This window comes from Tursiops truncatus, chromosome 4, assembly GCF_011762595.2.
Source record: "Tursiops truncatus isolate mTurTru1 chromosome 4, mTurTru1.mat.Y, whole genome shotgun sequence".
In the NCBI taxonomy this organism is placed as follows: domain Eukaryota; kingdom Metazoa; phylum Chordata; class Mammalia; order Artiodactyla; family Delphinidae; genus Tursiops; species Tursiops truncatus.
In genome coordinates, this window is record NC_047037.1 from 75,214,594 (window position 1) to 75,232,744 (window position 18,151).

General features: G+C 41.1%; 1 protein-coding gene across 3 annotated transcripts in view; it reads left to right on the plus strand.

Annotated features, from left to right (window-relative positions):
• Nucleotides 1–18,151, plus strand: part of HACD2 (3-hydroxyacyl-CoA dehydratase 2) — a 104,336-nt gene that overhangs the window by 2,405 nt on the left and 83,780 nt on the right. For all 3 annotated transcript variants that reach the window (XR_012331497.1, XR_002173851.2, XM_019922904.3), the window contains exon 2: nucleotides 342–459. Coding sequence is in view for 1 of the 3 variants with exons in the window: in XM_019922904.3 (XP_019778463.1) it covers nucleotides 342–459 (118 nt within the window). In the remaining 2 variants the exon portion in view is untranslated. The remainder of the gene's footprint in view (nucleotides 1–341; nucleotides 460–18,151) is intronic.

Sequence of the window (18,151 nt, forward strand, 5' to 3'; positions counted from 1 at the left end):
TTCTCTTGTCTTGGACTTCCTGGCACCTAATTTAGCTGCTCAAGGACCAATTTAGCTTATTTCCCTCCTTTTGGTCTTGTTCTCAACGGGCAAGGTTGCCAAAAAGCTGAGCTCCAGATGGGTGAGGTGCCACTGTGCTTTTGCAAAAAGCACTCTTCGTAGGGTGCTGCTGGAGGTGCAACATTTCTGTGCATTACATACAGCTTAGCGTTTGAGAGTGATAATCGATAAACCTAGGACACAGATCTTGAGGTCACCTTTAGTAATATCTATGATTGCCACATCTTTCTATTATAATCCTACTTACTTTTTTTTTTTCTTCTGATTGCTCTTTTTCTTAGGTGGCTCGTTATAGCTGTTGGTCTGGTCAGAGCATACCTGGCTAAGGGTAGCTATCATAGCCTTTATTATTCCATTGAAAAGCCTTTGAAATTCTTCCAAACTGGAGCCTTATTGGAGGTGGGTCCTGAGATTTGTTGTTGTTGATTTCTGTTGTTTTAAAATTAAAAACAAGCTACTAAATTATATTGAAGTAGCCATGTTTCTGCTGGATTTGCTTTAAATGTTGAAAACTTGCCTCGTAGAACGCCGTGTATAATGTTGATACCTGGTTTATCTTTTTGACATTCTACATAAATAAGATCTCATTTAACTTGTATTACCTGGAATATATTTTACATTTAACTTTTATTGGCAATCAAATGAAACAAGCTTATATTAGGATTTTTAAAAATTCTAGGGACTTCCTAGGGAAGTGTTAGCAAACTCAGATACTTACAGGGACCGGGCATATAATGGGAACAGTGAAGTTGGTGAGTGTAGGATGTCAGGAATGATAAATATAAGAAATAGTAGAGCCTGTTTAAAAGCCTCCAAAAACCTTTTTAAACAATAGTTTATTAATTTCCCTGTATTAAGGGTAATATATATATCCAGTCCTGTCTTCTGGGGTAAGTATATGATAGGATTTTTGACTTGCAATTCAAATTATTTTAAGCAAAAGGAAATTTATTGGCTTCTGTAGTTGATAAAGATAATAGGGTTAACTTACAAAATCAAAGGAACCAGCTTCGGAATGAGAACCAAGGATTTGATGTTGCAGCACTCTCTTTCCATCTCTCATCACTGCTTCTCTCTATTTCTCTTTGAATATTAGTCTTAGGCTCTCCTACTGCAGATTGCCTTCTCCACCTGGTGGGAGAGAGCTTATTTTTTCAGCGTTAGGGAAGGTTTCTGGTTGGTCTTACCTAGACCAATCACTCTTGCCAGTGATGTGAAATACTTGATTAGTCAGATCTAGGACACATGCCCATACTTCTGGCCAAGGGACTGTAGACTTCGTTAGTGGAAAAGGGGGAATGAGGTAGCTTTGGGCACACACCATAGCTGCCATAGTTCATTATGGTGAAAAATTTTCGGGTTGCAGAGAAGATCTGATATTCAGTTTCATTTTACCTAGCCTTTAGGCCAAGCCCATCATGACATTTGGAAGGCTGTTTAAGAAAAGACCATTTATCTCCATGAAATGAGATGTTACCTCAACCTCTCACCCTCTTTTTTTTTTTTAATTAGTTTATTTACTTATATTTGGCTGCGTTGGGTCTTCGTTGCTGCGGGCAGGCTGGGGGCTACTCTTCGTTGTGATGTGTGGCCTTATCTTCGCAGTGGCTTCTCTTGTTGAGGAGCACGGGCTCTAGGATGCATGGGCTTCAGTAGTTGCAGCATGTGGGCTTCAGTATTTGCAGCATGCGGGCTCACAGACTCTAGAGCGCGGGCTCTGTAGTTGTGGCACACGAGCTTAGTTGCTCCACGGCATGTGGGATCTTCCAGGACCAGGGCTCGAACCCGTGTCCCCTGCATTGGCAGGCGGATTCTTAACCACTGTGCCACCAGGGAAGCCCTCACCCTCATTTCTGAAAGCAGAAAGTTGTAGGTTTTGGGGTTTTTTCTCCCAGAAAGCAGAGAGATTTCAATACTGTCCATACTTATATGTTTAAGTTAGATGGTATGATGAAATGAACGTACAGCTGGAGGCTGAGTGCCCTTATTCTAAGCATGCTGGTTTTACCAACTTACTTTGTGAATTTGGGCGAGTCATTTATCTCTTGTCCACCTTGTTTTCTCATTTGTAAAATAATTAGTTTGAAGTAGATTTGTAAAGTTCCTTTCTGCCCTAACAGTTTGAGTTTGAGGAGACTAGCAAATCCTTGTGTGGGCCATATTGTAAACTTAGAGACTTAAATTTTGGGGGGAAAGGGGCAGTAGTAAATAAGTATCACTTGTCTGTCAGAGCTTTGGCCAGCACAGTTCTCAAGCTACAGAGAACCAAGTTTGGAGTCAAGACCATCAGAAACTGCCTGAGTGCTTGATATAGTAAGTTGTATCCAACTGGAATACTTCAATAATTTACTAATTTAAAGGGGATTCTATCTCTGTAAGACTTGGTAATATTAGAGGTATAATTTTTAAAATTTAAGGATATCTTAGGGAAGGTTGTGACATTAAATAGTGTGATGCAAAATCTACTCAGGAACCAGATCTTAGACTTGGAGGGATTAGCGCATTTATCCCTATAAAATTTTTAATAGGGATTTAAGAAAATATTTTGGAGTTCTGGTTTTATCTCTGTTATCCCCACTAAGACCCAATTAGGTGACAAATCCTGGATTTGATTTTGGGAAAAGAACTCTGCAAAATGAATGAAGACTCCCTGGGATGTGCAGAGAATTAGCTTTGTAGATGGCAGTGATGGCAGTAGACCCCTCAACCTGAGACAAGAGAGCAGGCTTGCTAGAGCTGCATCTCCTGAGCCGTCCATTAAGGAATGTTTTATTGCCTACCTAACCTACATAGTATAATAATGTGCTTAGTGTTGTTTAATTACAGATAAGTTGTCCTTATGGAAATTATTCGTGCTTGACAATAAACCGTGTTTATAGGAGGAAAAAATGAGTCCAGGGAGGTCAGCTGCTCACTTATATCTCTGCATGAATATTCTGAATAGTAATCTGTGTGATTATTCTTTAGTAGGTTCTGTGGGAATTTGCTTTAAGAGGAAATAGAGATTACTTGTTCTCAAGAAACTTCAAATCTTCTTAGGAAAATATAACACTTTGCTTTTTAAAAATATAAAACATTTACTAAGCAAGTGTAAATGGGCATGTAGTAGTGTAATACAGAAAGACTTTCTGAGGAAATTAAATGAGTTTTTGCAAAATGGGTGCAAAGATATATTGAGTTTGTGATACAATAATATAGCTTTTTAAAAAAATATTTATTTCTGGGGCTTCCCTGGTGGCGCAGTGGTTGAGAGTCCGCCTGCCGATGCAGGGGACGCAGGTTCATGCCCCGGTCCGGGAAGATGCCACATGCCGCAGAGCGGCTGGGCCCGTGAGCCATGGCCGCTGAGCCTGTGCGTCCAGAGCCTATGCTCCGCAACGGGAGAGGCCACAACAGTGAGAGGCCTGCGTACTGCAAAAAAAAAAAAAAAAAAAAAAAATTATTTCTTTGGCTGCACCAGGTCTTAGTTGCGGCGGCAGACAGGATCTCCATTGCTGTGTGCGGGATCTTCATTGTGGCATGCAGAATCTTTCTGTTGTTGTTGCAGCATTCAGGACCTTTAGTTACGGTATGCGGGACCTTTAGTTGCGGCATGTGGGACCTTTAGTTGCGGCATGCGGGATCTAGTTCCCTGACCAGGGATTGATCCTGGGCCCCTACGTTGGGAGCATGGAAGCTTAGCCACTGGACCACCAGGGAAGTCCCAATAATATAGCTTTTTAATAAAGTAGACAGAAATCCTAATTTTTTTCCACATACGTATCCAAGAATGTCTTGAGTAACTTTTATAGATAGTTTTTCAAAATATTCCACAGGTGATAGTTAAATAAGTATGTGTTTGAGTCACTGTAATGGGTGCCATGGAGGTTGAGCCCTTGCTAGTAAAGACATTAAAATCCTACTGGGTAGATGACTATGTTAGGACTCTTGGCTGGAGATTATAGAAACTGACTTAAACTGTAAGGGGAATTTATTATAAGTGTATAGTATGTCCCATGGAATCCAAGGGTGGGGATGCAGCTGGGCTTTAGGAATGGCCTGGAATCTGGGACTGGAGCACCACAGGGAACCCAGGAGGTCTTGCTCTGTCTCTTATCTCTACTATTGTCTCTCTCTCTTTTTCTCTGATTCTTCTCTTCTTGCAGACTGGGTTTTGTTTTTGGTTTCTTAGTCTGTGTGGCAGACAATGGTAACAGAAAACTCCTGAGATTGTAGTTTCTGCAATCGAGAGCAGCTAATTAAAAACAATATTATTTCCATTTCCATATTCCTAGCAAAGGGCCTATATATGTCTAGCTTGAATCAGGTGCTTATTCCTGGACCTGTAGACAAGAGTAGGGTCACATTAACCATATAGAAGTTGGAGGGAAGGGACAATTTATAGAAAAGTGGTGCTAGGCATTAAGTCCAAGAAGTATTTACCAAAGTAATGAGACGCAATACAGTGAAGATGGTAAGGCATGAGATGATTTATAAATTGTTAGAAAGTAAAATACTGATAACTTTGTGGGCCAAGGGATCAGTGTGTGAATAACTACAATGTGTCTTGAGTTGAATCTGAGAGCTAATTAACATAGGTAGCAAAAGTATATTTTTAGAATGCCATTCATAGATAAATAAAATATATCTCCATACCATAAAATGAGTGAATTACTGGTACTTGTTATAACATGGATGAATCTTGAAAACATGCTTTGTGAAAGAAGCCAGAAACAAAAAGCCATGTGTTGTTTGATTCCATTTATATGAAATGTCCAGAATAGGCAAATCATAGAGACAGAAAGTAGATTAATGGTTGCCAGGGGCTGTGGGGAGGAGAGAATGGGGAGGGACTGCTAATGGGTACAGGATTTCCTTTTAAGGTGATGAAAATATTCTTGAATTAGATGGTGGTATGGTTGCACAACCTTGGGAACATAACTAAAGATCACTGAATGTACACTTTAAATAAGTGAATTTTGTGATATGTGAATTATATCTCAATTTTTTAAAAATGCCGTTCAGGGGCTTCCCTGGTGGCGCAGTGGTTGAGAGTCCGCCTGCCGATGCAGGGGACGCGGGTTCGTGCCCCGGTCCGGGAAGATCACACGTGCCGCGGAGCGGCTAGGCCCATGAGCCATGGCCGCTGAGCCTGCGCGTCCGGAACCTGTGCTCCGCAATGGGAGAGGCCAGAACAGTGAGAGGCCCGCGTGCCGCAAAAAAAAAAAAAAATGCTGTTCAGCTATAATGAGCCGGATAAATTTTCTTTTTACTTTATTCTTTTTTTCGGGTCCATGATGTTCATGGATAAGGACAGACTATCTTTCCAGCTTTGTTAAGAACTGAGTTAAAGTTTAGAAATTAAAGATCCTACATTATGGCGCTTTAAAATTATTTCTAAGAGAATTTGGATTTCTAAATATATTTAGTTAACATAAGAATGTAATTGCAGCAAAGACATTTTCAAATACTCGTAATTGGAATACTCGTAATTTCAAATACTCGTTAAGGACTGCTCTGCAGAGACATTAATTGTTGAGACTAATACAGACCATCTTCAACACATGTACATCAGTACATATATTCAATATCATTTACCTGCCACCGTCCATCTTGGAATATCTAATGGACCACAGGCACCTCCTTTCCTTCTTATTCTCTTCCATCTCCTTCTAATGCTTGGAACCCTCTTATCTACCGAAAAATAAAATAAAATAAAGAAAAATAGTGTCATTTGTTATCTTTTCCTAGAGTTGATTTAGGACTGGGTCTGAAATGGCAGAACTGGTTCTGGAGAAGCAGTGAAGGAGAGAAGATAGCTTTTGTTGTTTTCTAAGCCCCATCTCTGTATTCTGGTCTAATTCTCATGCCTCACGTCACAACTCTCCTCAGATCCTTTAATGAAATAATAGGAAACTGATTTTGGATATTTCTCTAAAATATAGCAAAATCTTAAGAATTTGTAGGAAGAGGGCTCCCATCTTATCTCCCTGCCAGTTTTTGTCTTTTTGCCTCAACTACTGGATGATTTTTTCCCACAGAGATACTAGGTGGTTGGGTTCTGTGATATTACTAATACTTTAGGCACATTATATATTAACTTTGCCTTTCTGAACTCATCTGGGGACATAACCATCATCTGTAATATTTTTCTTCCTTTTGGAAACATGCTAATTTCTCAGTAATTTTAAAAAGGAACTTCTGAAACACAAGCTATATGCACATTTTAGACTAACTTTATTCTGAGGACTTGTTTTGAGAAACCAGCCCTCTAAAAGAGACTTCTGAAAAGCTAGCAGAGCAAGTCATAGTAGAGCTATCTGACACAAACAGGAATGACAGCAAACCCAGACAAACCAGCTTCAGAAACAGTGTGAAAACCAGAGGGAAATAGAACTTGGGTATAATTAATAAGTGTCACAACATTATAAGGGAAGAGGGAGACTGTGGGAAACAGGAGTCCACCCACACAGGCCTCACTGCTTAACAACTCAAGCAAATTGATACGGTATTCAGAGAAGATAGGTATTGGCTATAGAAAAGAGTGTGCTAAAATTTTTTTTTTTAAGAGAACTAAAAATGTCAATGGTGGCGGTTCAGGGCAGGAAGCAGGCCACAGTGCAGAGAAATAAGTGATACTGAAGATTCAAGAAAGGCAGGAGTTCCTAGTTATAGTCTCAGCTAAAACAGATTACAGAGCAGAAACCATTGGGACTGTTTAGAGTATACTATTTGAATGTCAAAAAGAACATTACAAAATACATAGTGCCAGGCATATCAGAGATATTATGTGTTGGTGGACTAGCTAATGCATAAATGATTATCAATAAAACAGAAAAACAAAATATACAGGAAAGTAGTGAAACTTAACAGATGAATAGTATAGTAGAACCCAGGTATCTAGAAAACAGAATGAGAGTATACAACCTGTCAAAAAGTACGGCTACCAGAAGTAGAAAAGATTGGAAAGTATAGCTCAAAGACAATCAGGAAAAATTCTAGAAAACTATTCAGAACGGAAAGCCCCTCTCAGTGCGGTTATTGAGAGTATATGGAGTTGTACATAGGCACTGTTTTTCAAGAAAAAAAATCCCTTCCCTTCCTGGGCACCTATTTGTTAAATTTTTAAACTTAAAAGAAAGATAAGTGATTTCTAGCAGAGAAGAGATCTTAAAATGTAATGGTAAAACAACTTGGGACGTTAGACTTTGAAAAATAAAAAGATTCATATGAAGCTAGGAGACAGCATTAGGTTCCTGAATAACAGACCATGCAATTTCCTACAGATGGAGACATTTTGAAAACACCTACCAAAATAATAGAACTTTGAAAAAACATTATCAAAGGGTTTTTAACTGATATATAAGTAAATAAAATTAACCAATTTTTTTTAATAGTTATTTTTTATTTATTTATTTTTGGCTGCATTGGGTCTTCACTGCTGCATGCAGGCTTTCTCTAGTTGTGGCGAGCAGGGGCTACTCTGTTGCGATGCACGGGCTTCTCATTACAGTGGCTTCTCTTGTGGAGCATGGGCTCTAGGCGTGCGGGCTTCAGTAGTTGTGGCGCACGGGCCTAGTTGCTCTGCAGCATGTGGGATCTTCCTGGACCAGGGCTCAAACCCGTGTCCCTGACCTTGGCAGACGGATTGTTAACCACTGTGCCGCCAGGGAAGTCCAATAAAATTAACCAATTCTTTAGACTAGCACTGTGCAGAAGAACTTTCTGCAACGATAATATTCCAAATCTGTGCTGTCTGATATACTAGCCGCTGTTGAGCCCATGGGGCAGGTGAGACTAAAAATCTTGAGTTTTTAGTTTTATTTACTTTTAACTGAAATTTAAATAGGCACATGTGGCTAGTGACTACTGCGTTGACAGCATAGCTTTAGACCGTCATACAGATTGCAAGGTATCCACATGTAATTTCATAAAATATTTCAGATTCTCCCAGGGTAGAACGAAGTGGGAAGGAGGGAAAGCAAAGGAACACAAACCTTGTGATGTAAATTTTAGGTCACAACAGAGTTTATAAACTTTTTAATTCATAAGACAAAAGTAATGAGAATAATTATTAAAATATGGTGATGTTTTCAGGTTAGGAAAATCAAAAGAAAAAAAAGCAAATTGCAGATATTGGAAAAGGTATGGAAGGGTGCATATCAAACTGTTACTGCGCTTACCTCTGAGGACGGATGTGGTATTTGGGGGGAATACAAGGGAATTTCTGCTTTTTCTTCTATATACTTTAGTGTGCATTTACATATATATCACTTTGTGAATCTTTAAATTAAAAAGGAAAGATATAATATGTAATAAATATGTAATAAAGTATAATAGAAAACAAAAATGAATTAGGAAAATAAGATTTAAAAGTTCTTTGAGGGCTTCCCTGGAGGCACAGTTGTTAAGAATCCACCTGCTGGGCTTCCCTGGTGGCGCAGTGGTTGGAGGTCCACATGCCGATGCAGGGGACACGGGTTCATGCCCCGGTCCGGGAAGATCCCACATGCTGCAGAGCGGCTGGGCCCGTGAGCCATGGCTGCTGAGCCTGCGCATCCGGAGCCTATGCTCCGCAACGGGAGAGGCCACAACAGTGAGAGGCCCGCGTACCACCAAAAAAAAAAAAAAAAAAGAATCCACCTGCTAAGGCAGGGGACGCGTGTTCAAGCCCTGGTCTGAGAAGATCCCACATGCTGCGGAGCAACTGAGCCCCATGGGCCACAACTACTGAAGCTCACACACCTGAAGCAGGTGCTCCGCAACAAGAGAAGCCACAGCAATGAGAAGCCCACACACCACAACGAAGAGTAGCCCCCGCTCACTGCAACTAAAGAAAGCCCACACACAGCAAAGACCCAATGCAGCCAAAAATAAAATAAATAAATAAATTTATTTTTTAAAAAAGTTCTTTGAAAAAAGAAGAAAATAGACAGCTTAGATAGGTTATCTTTTGATTTAAAGTGAAGTACAGAATTTTACATCTGTTAAATTAAAAAGATAGTAGCAGTAACAATAAACTTATAGGATGATTGACTACACACAAATGCATTGTTTCTGATGTCTTTGCAAGTAGACTCATTAATTTTATCAAAGTAAAAAGGTAGGATGGTGGTTACTCGTTTAAAAAGCAAAATTCAACAATCTGTTGCCTGTAAAAGACTGACGTAAGCTTACTAAAGGACAAACCAGCCTTCCACGATCAAGCATACAAGAAAAACAGGACCATCCTGCTTAAGATAAAGTTGATTTCAGAGCAGAAGCCAAAGAGAAACTTGCCGCATTTACAATTTGTCACGCAGAAGGAACATGGTAGACACATGTTGGTGGAATTTATTAATGGCTGAATGATTATCATAGAAAAGCTGGCAGAAATGGCCAAAGAAGTAAAAATAGAATTGTACTTGAGAAGTGTCACAGTATATGTAAAAGAACACTGGAGACAAGAAATTTGGGTACTAAGACTTGGCTGTGCCACTTGGTCTCAACCTCTCTGTAATGAATATTCTGGATTAGATGACCTTAACACTTTTTTTCCAGTTATAAGTGCTGTGGGGCTTCAACATTTCACAGTCAGAATATGAAAATAAAGCAGATAATGAATTAATAAATTATAGAGCCAAATACAGCAAAAAAGGTCAGATTAAGTGAAAGAAAAAGTAACAGTGATTAAGGAAATTTCACCTATTTCCTCCTTCAAAAATGGATATAAAAGGATTTTGAAAACATGTTTGGATTGAAACCTTTGAGAGAGTGCACTAAATACCCTCTTTTTCTTGCTTATGTTCTGAACATTGGGAAATAACTCAAATTGTATAAGGACCCTAAAAATCACCTTTATTAGTGATAAAGGCCTAGCGGGAGGCTGTGTGTTAGTGTGCAAGTCAGGCAGGTTTGCTAACTGAACTCCAGAGGTAGACTCTGCCTCCCCCAGGCAGCAAGGGCCAGGGCAGCATGGAGAAAACCAGAGAGCTTGGGGTTCTCTGTGGAAGCCCTAGGGTGGAGCTGAGGTACGCATGCCCCATTCTTGCCAATTTACTGATCAGATGCGTCATCCTTCCTTTCCCAAGTAAAGTGATTAATGGGTGGAGAGAGACCAGAAATATTTGGAAGAAAAGCCTTCTCATGAAGCCAGAGGAGAGGGGAAAGGTGTTTGCCTCTAATCATAATTATCTATAACATAAGTGCTATATATTCATTGTAGCAAAACCCAGATATACATAAAGAAGAAAAAACATGTCGGTCATAAGCTAATGATAACTGCTGATAACATATCGATGTCTTTCAAGGCTACATGTTATTATATAGGTAAGTTTTAAGAAGAAAAGATGAAATCATAAATATAATTTTCAAAACTAACCAAATACTGGTAAACATAACCCAAATTAGTTCTAGACCTCTCCATAACATGAGTGTAGTAGACATGCTTTGTGGAGCTGTCCAGCTCAGGGGGTTTTATTCTCTGGAAATTTTCGCAGTTCTACCACTAGACCCATACCAGCTGCATCTCTACCCCTGACTCTGCCTGTCAGGCCATAGCTCGCTGATCCAGGGTTGCACACCTGGCCCAAACTGGGCTGGTCAGACTTTTCTCCAAGAATGTGGAATTTTGAATTGAAAGACAGAAATTGGGACTTACTATAGCTGAATGATGTTAAATCCATGAACTAAAGCTGCTTGGGTTCGTATTCCTCTTGAGACTTGTTACTCTTTTTTGGACTTTGTTATTTTACCTTGGATTAAAAATGAAACTTAAGGGTGAATAGACACAGCACAGAGGATTTTTACGGCAGTGAAACTACTCTGTATGATACTGTAACGGTGGGTACATGTCATTATACATTTGTCCAAGCCCATAGAAGGTATAACAGCAACATTGAACCCTCAGCTACGGACTTCGAGTGACAGTGATATGTCAGTACAGGTCCATCAGTTGTAACAAACATACCACGCTGGTTGGGGATTTTGATAGTGGGGAGGCTGTGCTTGAGTGGGGGGCAGGGGGTAAATGGGAGAGCTCTGTACCTTCCTCTCAGTTTTGCTGTGAACCTAAAACTACTCGTTAAAAAATGGAAGTCTTTTTAAAAAATGAAACTGAACAAACTTGTTGGTAACTTACAAAATTAATTTCCTTAGTGCAAATCTTAGAAACTTTTACAAAAAAGATGTTTCGAAGTAACCTATTGTGAAAGATGACATTCAACATTGAGGTTGAATTTTGAAACTAAAATGAGCTTATTGCCACTGGGTGGAAATGGAAAGGGTTCAAGAGAGAGATGTTTACTGCTTTTTTTTTTTTTTTTTTTTTGCAGTTTTTCTTTCTGTAATTGGTCATGAGGTTATAGTTGATACCTGTGACTTCCTTCTTCTACTACCCATTCCATATTTCCCTTACCCACAGCAGTGACCCAAACCTTCATTCCCAAGGGGTCTGAGTCCTTAGTCATTCTGCCTCTTTTTGGTTGCTGTAGTTTTCCATTAACGTTTACTACTGGAAATGCTAAGAGGTGCCTCAGAACCCCCTGGCTTCCATACATAGTCCGCTTTGCCTCGATTGTGTATGGCAACATGATATCCCCTTGGCAATCAGGATTGACCACTCCATCCATAGATAAACCCCCTTTTTTTGCCTATTGGTGCAGTAGCATGAATAAGGAGCCCAAAATGCCAAATGCCAGTCTAATCTTCCAATTCAGTAGAACCATTGTTGTCACCTGGTGCAACCAGTAACCTTGTGGAGACTAAACTCTCCAAACAAGTAGAGCTCAAAGTTGCCAGGATGGAAGGCAGAAATTCTTTAGGTGGCTTAATAGGTATAATAGTGAGAGTAGCCACTCCTACTTCCTCCCCTTGATTCTTGGACCTGTGTAATCCGGTGATGAGGAATACAGCATCTGTGATTCAAAGTATAAACTGCGTCCTGTAAGGCAGAACCCTATTCTTTCAAGGTGCTGTCTCCCAGTTGGCATCATAGCTGAGTCTTCGGTAAATCATTCTACCTTTCAACTAAGCCAGGCATTTCTGGGTGATGGCATATGTGGTTAAGAGCAAATGATTCAGTGGGCCTGAGCCCATTGATGTATGTATTTCTTTTGCTGTGAAGTGAGTTCTTTGATCAGACACAATACTTTGTAGAATGCTATGATGGCAGATCAGGCACCCTGTGAGTTCATAGATGGCGACACTGGCAGAGGCATTGTGGGCAAGGAGGGCAAATCCATATCTAGAGTATGTGTTTATTCCAGTGAGGGCAAATGTCTGCTCCCTCCTTGGTGGAAGAAATCCCATGTAATCGACCTACCCTCAGGTTGTGTGCTGTCCGCCTGGGAAATGATGCTTTATGGGGCACTTAATTCTGATCTCGGCTGTTGGCAGATTAGGCGCTCAGCAGTAGGGTTAACCAGGTCTGCCTTGCTAAGAGGAAGTTCATGTTGTTGAGCCCGTGCGTAGCCTCCATTCTTGTTAACGTGGCCAATTTGTTCATGGGTCTATTGAGGAAACACTGGGATGGCTGGGAAGAGTCTAGTTGACGTTAATAGTGTCCATCATTTTGTCCACCATCATTAAGAGTCTCCTTTACAGTAGATGCCATTTGGTGAGCATTCACGTGAGACAAATATTTTCAATGTCTATGCCCATTCTAAGAGATCCATCCACATACTTCCTCCCCAACTTTCCTTGTCACTATCTTCCAATCCTGTTCCTTCCAAGTCCCTGACCATCCAGCTAAACCATTAGAAACTGCTCATGAATGAGTCTAAATCTGTACTTCTGGTTATCTCTCATTCCAGACACAGGAGAGAAGCAAATGTACTGCTCAAAGTTCTGAATATTTATGGTTTGTAAGGCACAGATCTCAAAATCAACAATATATGTAGTGGTTAAGAGCACCAGCGCTGGAGCCTGGCTGCCTGTGTACAAATTCTACCAGTTCCATTCATGCCCCAGTCTCCTGCTGGCTTTGGGGAGTCTCCTGGAGAGGCTGGGGAAGGGGGGCTCACCCAGGGAACACAGACACGGGTGGCAGACACATTGGGGAGCATTCAACCGCGTGAACACTCCTAGCAGCTGACATTGGATCATTAGCACGATGACATATTTTCAAGGGAGATTTTGAACATGGCAAGTCTTCTGAATGAGGTATGCTTATTTTAGTTCAGTAATTCTCAGTAGATCTCAGCAAGAGCAGTGTGACCCCTCTAGAGTGCGATTTAGAAAACTGAGAGGGTATTTTGATTGCCACAATGAATGGGGGTGCTATAAGTAGATGTCCTGCGCTGTCTGAGACAGTCCAACCCAGTGGAGGTCTGTATTCCCCCTGACTTTTGTATATACCATGGGCTGATCCCTCTCCAAATATAAATTGATAGTTTTGTAGTACATATTCATACTAAAAATCTTCACGAGAAATTAAACAAAAAGCTTATTAAGTTAGAAGAAGGTCATTGTCTTAGTTTTCTCTTGCTGCATGACAAAATACCACAAACTTAGTGGCTTAAAACCACACTCATTTATTAGCTCACAGTTCTATAAGTCAGAAACTGGGCTTGGCTGGGTTCTCTGCTCAGGGTCTCATTAAGGTGCCAGTTGGGTTGGCTTCTATCTGGGGGCTCTGGGAAAGAGTCTGCTTCTAAGCTTATTCAGCTTGTTGACAGAATCCACTTAACCTGTGGTTGTAGGTCTAAGGTCCCATTTCCTTACTAGCTATCAGCTGGAGGTCACTCCTAGCTCCTAGAGGCTGCTTTCCAGTCCCTGCACATGGCCTCCTCCATCTTCTAAGTGAGAAATGGCATATTGAATATCTTTTGTTCCTTGAATATCTTTGAGTTCCTCTTCTGCCACCAGCTGGAGAAAACTCTCTGCTTTTAAAAGACTGGCCTGGTTGGATCAGGCCTACCCACATAATCTCTGTGCCTTAAAATCAGTTGACTTTGGACTTTAATTACATTTGCAAAATTCCCGCCCTGTGGTACCTTGTTTAGTGTTTGATTGGATAACCAAGGTACAAGAATCTTAGGGAATCATCTTTAGGATTCTACCTAGCACAGTTGGTATGAATAGGGAGCTTAAGTGAAATAAAGGTATCATCTCAAAATAATTGAGTAATTTGTTCACTCTGCACATTCTGTTCTTTAAACATTATAGCATTTTCAGCTTGCATATTTAGTTGAAAAGGATTCCAGTGCAACAGTGCTATAACTGCAAAAGCAATGAAATTTTTGATTGAAAATATGGAACAGATTGAGATTCCTGTTCAGACTTTAAGTTAATGGAGACTCGTTAAATGCAGGGATCTCATTCAATTTCTTTTTTTTTTTAATGAATTCATTTATTTAATTTATTTTTGGCTGCATTGGGTCTTCGTTGCTGCGTGCGGGCTTCCTCTTGTTGCGGCAAGTGGGGGCTACTCTTCGTTGTGGTGCATGGGCTTCTCATTGCAGTGGCTTCTCTTGTTGGGGAGCATGGACTCTAGGTGCGTGAGCTTCAGTAGTCACGGCACGTGGGCTCAGCAGTTGGGCCCATGGGCTCTAGAGTACAGGCTCACTAGTTACGGCCTATGGGCTTAGTCACTCCGCAGCATGTGGGATCTTCCTGGACCAGGGATCGAACCCGTGTCCCCTGCATTGGCAGGCAGATTTATTTTTTAATTAAATTTTAAAAAATTTTTAATTTATTTTTGGCTGCACTGGGTCTTCATTGCTGCGTGTGGGCTTTTCTCTTTGTTGCGGTGCATGGGCTTCTCATTGTGGTGGCTTCTCTTGTTGTGGAGCACAGGCTCTAGGCGCACAGGCTTCAGTAGTTGTGGTTCACAGGCCCTAGAGCGTACGCTCAGTAGTTGTGGCACACGGGCTTAATTGCTCCACGACATGTGGGATCTTCCCGGACCAGAGCTGGCACCTGTGTCCCCTGCATTGGCAGGCAGATTCTTAACCACTGCCCCACCAGGGAAGCCCCCTCGATTTCTTTAATATAACTATTTTAATAATATTTTATACTGCCTTTTTTTGAATCACTACAGTTCAGTTTTTTCCTAAAACTATCCACAGTTAAACAACTACTTTATCACATCTTGCATTACTGTTTTTTTGTCTAATCCATCTTCTTTTCCTTATCACACCATTCAGAGAATATTGTTTCCAAGTTCTTTTTACAGACCAGGCACAGATTGTATGTCCCAGTGGGATTTCAAAGCAGAAGGATGTTTTCTGTGATACTTTCTTCCTACCCTATCCCATGACATAATCTAGGGGATTATTTTGACACCACACTTACAAATAAATAAGACCTAGCTTCATTTGTGATAATGTTGTACTTCCTCATTTTCTCTACTTTGTTATTTACTTGCTGTGTTGTTTTAACTTCAGTTAAGATTACTCCCCTATGTCCATTATTATCTTAATACTGTTTTTATTTTAGGGTTGGTCTGTACCTCTGTTCTTTTATTTTCCTTTTCTTATCCAAAGTGCTTTCTTGTATTCTTATTTTTAAATCCAAACTTATTCATCATAAGTTGATACATATATCTGACTGCTTCATTATGTCATTGTGTCCCCAAGCATTTATCTGTGGAAATACATATTTTTTTAAATAAACTACTACCTTTTTATTTCTTCTTTACATATTGGTTAGGACACTTTATTTGTTTTAATTTTTGTGCAAGTAAGTTGTATCATCTATGAATTTTATATTTAGTAAAGGAGGCATTATAAAATATGTGATTAAAAAGGGGAGATTGGGTCTCATAGGACTAAGATTTGTTCTGTCACACAAAGAAGACATGATAGGCCTTAAGGTTATCCATCCTTTCCTGCAGTGTCCTATTGTAAATCAGCAGCCTGGATGTCTTGCCACATACATGAATAGAATAGGTTTTCTATCTAGGCACTATCATCTGTCTTGTCTCAAAGGATGCTCATCACTCATCTTTGATTCCATTTCATTTCAGTCAGCACGTATCTTAGTTTTCCTCAACTTTGCAGCAGGAGGTTTGGCTTATCTTGTAATATTCACACATTTGAGATTCTTAGCAGTGTTTTCTTTTGAAAAATATAAGATTTGCAGTCTGGTAATTCTTTTATCAGTTATCGACATATTTGTGCAGCTTGATTTTTTTTTAATCCAAGCCACCCCCATCCTCCTCCCTTCAGAAAAAACTTAGTGAAATCATAGACTTGAGCACAGAGTCTTATTAGGCATGGTTTTTTTTGGTTTGTTTTTTGTTTATTTTTGGTTGCGTTGGGTCTTTGTTGCTGCACACAGGCTTTCTCTAATTGCATTGAGCGGGCTTCTCACTGCAGTGGCTTCTCTTGTTGCGGAGCACAGGCTCTAGGCACACGGGCTTCAGTAGTTGTGGCACGCAGGCTCAGTAGTTGTGGCTCGCAGGCTCTAGAGCACAGACTCAGTAGTTATGGCACATGGGCTTCGTTGCTCTGCAGCATGTGGGATCTTTCTGGATCAGGGATCGAACCTGTGTCCCCTGCATTAGCAGGCGGATTCTTTTTTTTTTAATTAATTTTTTTTTAATTTTTAATTTATTTTTGGCTGCATTGGGTCCTCATTGCTGCGTGTGGGCTTTTCTCTTCATTGCGGTGTGCGGTCTTCTCACTGTGGTGGCTTCTCTTGTTGTGGAGCACAGGCTCTAGGTGCACAGGCTTCAGTAGTTGTGGCACATGGGCTCAGTAGTTGTGGCACATGGGCTCTAGAGTGTAGGCTCAGTAGTTGTGGCGCACGGGCTTAGTTGCTCCGTGACATGTGGGATCTTCCCAGACCAGGGCTGGCACTCATGTCCCCTGCGTTGGCAAGCAGATTCCTTTTTTTTTTTTTTTTTTGCGGTACATGGGCCTCTCACTGCACAGGCTCCAGACACGCAGGCTCAGCGGCCATGGCTCACGGGCCTAGCCGCTCCGCGGCACGTGGGATCTTCCCGGATCGGGTCACGAACCCGTGTCCCCTGCATCGGCAGGTGGACTCTCAACCACTGTGCCACCAGGGAAGCCCGGCAGGCAGATTGTTAACCACTGAGCCACCAGGGAAGTCGCTAGGCATTTTTTAGATAGAGCTAAGTCTTGTCAAGTTATAGCTTTTTCAGGTATAACTAATGTACAGTGAAATGATACAAAAAGCAGTATAGTAGGAATAAAATCTAGGTTCTTGATCCGCTACATCACTTACTACCTTGGTGAAGCTGAGCAGTGTTTCTAAGCCCTCGTTTTCTCATCTGCAAGTAGAGATATCTGTCCTGCCCATCTGCCAGGGTTATTGTTAGTTTCAAACAACACAATGACGGCTTGAGAAATGTATTTCAAAATGCACTGCAATGGTTGTTAGGTCTTATCATCCAGAAAAGCTTTGGTCATTAAATCAACCTTGTAGATGGCTTCAAATTACTTCTTTACTACCACCATCCAGGTTAAAGCAGTGCCAGATACAGGATGAATTTGGAAGGGGATTTGGAAGAACCTAATTGGCTGGTTAGATGGCCATTGAGATGGAGAGGAGATAGCAGTCTCACCCATGCGCTGGAAATAAAAAACTGGGGAATACATGCCAAAAGCATTGGCAGGACTTGGAAACCTGTTTGACTTGGGAGTGAAGGAAAGGAAAGAGCAGTTGAATCTGAGAGTGGGGGGGTTGGTGATCAAGAGGCATGGTAGGTATGAAGGAAAGGAGGGGTGAGCTTCCTGCTGAAGCATGCCATCTTTTTTTTGTTGTTTTTTTGTTTGTTTGTTTGTTTTTTGTGTGTGGTACGCGGGCCTCTCACTGTTGTGGCCTCTCCCGTTGCGGAGCACAGGCTCCGGACGTGCAGGCTCAGCGGCCATGGCTCACGGGCCCAGCCGCTCCGCGGCATGTGGGATCTTCCCGGACCGGGGCACGAACCCGCATCCCCTGCATCGGCAGGCGGACTCTCAACCACTGCGCCACCAGGGAAGCCGGCATGCCATCTTTGAGTTGCTGCTGGTACACCTAGATGGAGATGTCCAAAGGAATGTGGGCCTGGAGTTCAAAGAAATCTGGGGTTAGAGATTAGACTGGGAATACCCCTATAATGAGATCACAGAATGAGATAAGATGGGGTCCAAGGGTAGAGCTTTGTAGAATAAATGTCTGCATT